Genomic DNA, 4,956 nt, shown 5'->3' with positions numbered 1-4,956 from the left:
CCACAGCATGCCGCAGAGACCCATAAGGACGCCGGCAGCTGGGCAGGTGAGAGCGTCCCCCGAGGGCTGGGGCACACAGGCACCGAGGCGGCTGTTGCCGGCACCAGGAGCCCGAGCTGAACTGAACTGTCCGCGCAACCCGGGTCTTGCTGCAGCGCTGCGCTCCCAGCACCACGGTGCTCGGGACTGCCGTGGAGGAAGGGGCAGTGATGCCGCGGCGCTGCATGGAGGGGCGCAGCCGCCCACGGGAGCTCTGCGCCCAGGAGCAGCTCCCTGGTGCTCGCTGCCACGGGATGGAGAAGGCGCAGGCAGCTCGGCGCTCACCTTCGTGGAAGGCCGTGTGCAGGAAGGAGTCGTCGAACAGCAGGCACCGGCCCTCGGCCCAGCACTGGGGCTCACCACCCACCACCAGCTCGCAGCCGCTGGGCGTCTTCAGACCTGCGGGTAAGTAGGAAAGCACGGGCATCAAGGCAGGGAGCGGGGGGGACCCTTCCAGCCCCCGTGGGCCCGGGGCCCCAGCCTCTGCACCACTCCCAGGGCAGTTCGGAGGAAGCTGTGCACCACATTGCCTCGGCCCTGCTCGCTGCCCTGCCCTACGGGCTGCCCGGCTGCTGCGTGCAAAGCCCAGGGCACGTGTCCGGAGCCAGTCCCCAGTGCTTTCCTCCCCGCGGTGGGCTGTAAAGCTGGGAGAGGCAGCAGTGACCTGCACCTTCACCCTCCTGCTGTCCCCGAGACCCGAGCTTGGTACCTGGCACAGCAACAGCTGCCAAATCAGCTCTGCCTCCCATGTGCATGGGGCTGTCCTCCACGGTCAAACCCCAGTGAGGCAGAGGCTGCATCACATGGGATGTGCCAGAGCCATGGAGATGCTGCCATTGCCCCCAAACCCACCTCGCCATCGCCCCCAGGCCCAGCTGCTGCCACAGGGCTGACGTGCCCACCTCCAAGGGCTGCAAGATGTGCACCCGGCTCCCACCAGCGATGTGCCAGGCTTGTCCCCAGCACTGAGGCTGTGTGTGGCCAGTCCAGTGGGACAGGACCCGCTCTGACGGCAGGTTCCTGGCAGCAGGGAGGACCCAGGCCTTTAAGTGAGGGGCCAAGAGGGAGTTAAAGGCACAGGGAAGCAGAGAGTTTCCCCTCTCATGGACAAGATGGGGAAGGGGGTAGCGAGCCATGCTTGCTCTCTCCCCAGGGCCCCATGGCACTTGCAACCAGCTCCGGACCCAGTGTCCAGGCTGCTGGGGTGCCAGCATCTCCCCGAGGCACGAGAGGCAAATCACAGCTTGAGTCTGAACGCACATGCGCCGTGTTTGCCAGCAGGGCCCCCCAGCGCTGGCGCTGCACATTCAGGAGCCCGGCCATCTGTGCACGCGGGCATCCCCGCCAGGATGGGGGCACAGAGGCAGGGTCTCGCTGCCTGGCAGCTGGGCTGGCAGCAGGGTGGGGGTGCCCAGATGCTAGGGAAGGGGACTCCCACCCCCTTTCCCATTCCCCAAGGCCAGGCTCAGCTCTGAGACCCAGGTTATGTCTCTCCACGAGCCCCTGCCATCCATCCCAACCTCTCCGGGCCAGCTGTGCCCCCTCAGCCAGGGAGTCCTAACTTTGGCACAGGGGTCTGGAGACCGCGACTGCTGCAGCTGCACTCCCATCTACCAGACCCTGCCCTGCCTCCCTTGCTGGGACTGCTGGCCGCTCCCTGGACAGTCTCCAAATCCTCCCAAAACCCCTGACCCCACCAGACAGCCGGGCCATGCCGGCGGCTACGTACCGAGGTGGCACCGGATGCGGATGTTGGTGGGCCCGTAGTGCTCGGCGATGACGGTGCCAGGGCTGAGCACGGAGATGCACGCGTTGCCAAAGACGTTGTTGCCAATGCAGGTGCGGAGGCTCCCGAGCAAACGGTACGTCCGTGGGCATTTCCTGCAGTTCCGGGGCACGCACAGGCCCTGGTTCACTAGGTAAAAGGTGAACCACTCCCCGCTGGGCGTGCTGTTCATTTTCCAGCCCTGCGGGAGGCTGCAGTTGGAGAAGGCTTTGTAGAGGGTCTCGAACTCGCACAGGATGGTCTGGAAGTTGCGCTCCAGCAGCTCCACGTCGTGCTTCTGCGCCTCCCGCGAGAAGTAGGGCATGGTGGGCAAGTCCGGCAGGAAGAAGACTTCGGGCTTCTGGATGGAGGGCCGGCTGCTCAGGTAGCGGCCCTGGTCGCGGATGCCCTTGTGAATCCTGCCCATGCCGGCCCAAGAATAGCGCTTGGCATATTCCTGCAGGTTGTGATAGAGTTTCTGGTTAAGGCCGTCGCTGGGCGTGCAGCGCACGCACTCGGGCGAGTGGCAGTACACGTACCCGTTCTGCAGCCCGTTGGCATCGGCACTCTGGATCAGCGCGTTGACCGTGCCGTAGGCGCGGGGCTGCTCCCGCCCCACGTGGTAGCAGTACCACACGAACAGCACCAGCAGGCAGGCCACCGTGGCCAGCGCCGTGGCGTCGCAGTCCCGCACTGACTGGATGGCGGCCGCGATGCAGTCCCGCAGCCCGTCCAGCGACCAGCTCCAGGCCGTCAGCCACTCCAGAGACATGGTGGGCAAGCGGCGGCAAGAGGCGTGCAGAGGGGCCAGGCGGTCAGTCCTCAGGGGCACCCACACCATGCAGGTCAGTAGGGGCGAGGCGGGGAGGGCTGGCCACGCGGAAGCATCCTCGCGCCTGGGCCCGGCGGGCTCTGCCGCGCGGCATGGGGGAGCAGCGACGGCTTCGTCTTCGCATCTACATGTCGGAGCGTGGCAGTGCCGGCGCAGGCGTCGCGGGCTCCTCTTAGCAGGGCGTCAGCTGCGGGCCCGCTGCCTGGGCCGCGCGGTCGCTCATGCTGGCACGTGGCGCTCGGAGCCGGCTCTGGAAGGACAAGGAAGTGGAGGGCGTTAGGGGCTTTCTGCTCTGAGGTCTCGGGGGAAGCGCAGCCCAGACGATCGGACTAGGCGAGACCCCAGCTCCGTCTTGCCCCGTCTCCAGTGTCGAGCAGCAGAGAGTGGAGGCTGGGTCTGAGCAGGGTCCCCCCCACCCCCGTTCCCCTCCCCCTTGCAGCCTCCACCATTTAGGGCCTAGGAAGTTCTCCGTGCCCCTGGTTCCCGGCTCCACAGTGACTTTCCTCCCAGCCTCTTTGGATCTGGCTGGACTCTCGACACTGGTGGCCGCAGGTCCCACCCTTTTAATACCACGCTGGGTGCAAAAAAAAAAGTCCTTGTGTCCGTTTCAAACTCGTGTCACGCTGTGACCCCTCGTTCTTGTCTGCTGAGCGAGTCCAGCACAAATCCCCAAACTTTCCCTTCGCTGTTGAATAGTTTATAAGCCTTCTCTGCTCTCAAGTACCTCTCTTCTGAGCAGACCAGGCCTGGCCTCTTGAGTCTCTGCTGGAGGGGAAAACTAGTGCCCTATTCCCCCGGGGCGCTGGGTGGGGCTGAGCCCTCCTTTCTCCACCCCTCTCTTCCCAGCACCGAGACAGGACTCGGGTAGGACTTGGGCAAGGCAGGGGCCGTGTCGCTCCCCGGATACGGCCGCAAGCTGAGCAGACTCTTATCAGGCTTGTCTGGAAGCAGGTGCCTGGCTCTGCTCTGGCCCAGATGCTCTGCAGCTCCTCTACCACCAGGGACCAGGCAGCAACCAGGCGATGGGACTCGGGCAGTGGCTAAAAACAGGACCTGGGCGGTGGCAAAGAGGACGGTGCCAGGATGGGGACAGAGGGGCACGTGGAAGTGGCAGCCAACCGAGGCTGGGGCAAGTCGTGGAGAAGCAGGGATGGGAGCGGCTGGCCTGAGGAGGAACCAGAGCCCGTCCTGGCCCCGTCTCCGTTGGAGCGGCTCCCGCACTCTGCCCCGGGTCGCCTGCTCGGGGCTAGGAATGGAGCCCGCCGGGCTCCAGGAGTGGGACTTGACGCCTCTGGCTGTTTCTGAGACCCGCGATGTCCTGCCCCTGTTCTCTGCACGCCTGCTTCTGGCATCGCTTTCATGCCTGGGTCTGGCTCGCACTTGGTGCTCACCCCCCAAACACCCCGGCCTGGGATTTCTGCTCCCCCAGGCTGGGACGCGCCTCCGCCTGCGTCCAGGTCTCCCGCCAGGCCCCAGGCGCTCGTCCCCTCTGCGCTGCCTCCCCCTTTGTCCCTGCCCTCCCAACAGCCTGAGACACTTGGCCCTAGGGCCGTGCACGGAGGCTGGAAAGCTCCCAGGTGCCTCTTTGGAAAGCCAGAGCCCTTCACACTATCAGCCTGAGCGGGGGGGTGGGTTGTGCATCTGGACTCCAACAAAGCAACGCTGCCTGGCGTGCCAATACCTACATCGTTCCAGTCCCGACGGCCGCTCTGCTCCGCTCCCCTCCAAGCACCTGCAAGAAAAACAGGAAGGGGAATTGAAGGCGTGTTCGCTCTCCTCCGAGCTTCCCCGACTTCCTTCTCTCCCGGGGCCCTGCCTGGCTCCGGTTTCTCTTCCTGGAGCCGGGGGAGGAGGCGGCGAGAAGGGCAGTCGGGAAACGAGGGCTTCCCAGCCCAGGGGAGCGCTCCGGACGTGAACGGCGGCACGGAGCAGAGCCCGGCTGCCCCGGGCCATCTAGCCCCCCGCGCACGGGCGGCGCGCGCGGTGGCCGTGCATCCCCTCCCGAGGGGTGTCACGCAGCATCGTCCGTACCAGCTTCGGGGGGAAAGGGCCGGAGCGCCAGGGCCCGCAGGCGCCCGGGACAACTGAGGCTGGTTCCCCGAAGCAGGGCGGGCGCCCGAGCCCTTGTGTGCTCCTCCCCGGGGCTCTGCAGCCTGCGGTGGGGGTGAAGGGCGGTGACTTAAAAGCAGCGAGGGTTTCCTAACTAGGACTGCTGCTCCCCTGGCGCAGGGCCCTGGCAGGCCGGGAAGGCCCCTCCCGCGCCGGGCGGGAACGGGGGCGCTTCCACCGCTGCCCTCCTCGGGCGCGGCCGCGGCTCGCG

At 66.4% G+C, this 4,956-nt stretch overlaps 1 protein-coding gene across 1 annotated transcript in view; it reads right to left on the bottom strand.

The window, feature by feature from the left end:
- ASPHD2 (aspartate beta-hydroxylase domain containing 2) overlaps positions 1–4,353 on the bottom strand; it is a 9,385-nt gene extending 5,032 nt beyond the window's left edge. The window contains exons 1-3 of the mRNA XM_019506663.1: positions 4,322–4,353; positions 1,769–2,886; positions 5–438 (exon numbers count right to left, since the gene is read on the bottom strand). Coding sequence (XP_019362208.1) covers positions 5–438; positions 1,769–2,645 — 1,311 coding nt within the window. The 5' untranslated portion in view covers positions 2,646–2,886; positions 4,322–4,353. The remainder of the gene's footprint in view (positions 1–4; positions 439–1,768; positions 2,887–4,321) is intronic.
- Positions 4,354–4,956: the final 603 nt, after the last annotated feature.

Source organism: Gavialis gangeticus, unplaced genomic scaffold, assembly GCF_001723915.1.
Source record: "Gavialis gangeticus isolate Ggan-Ray unplaced genomic scaffold, GavGan_comp1, whole genome shotgun sequence".
Classification (NCBI taxonomy): Eukaryota; Metazoa; Chordata; order Crocodylia; family Gavialidae; genus Gavialis; species Gavialis gangeticus.
The sequence above is the reverse complement of the archived record's forward strand: the minus strand, read 5'-3'. Positions and strand labels throughout refer to the sequence as shown.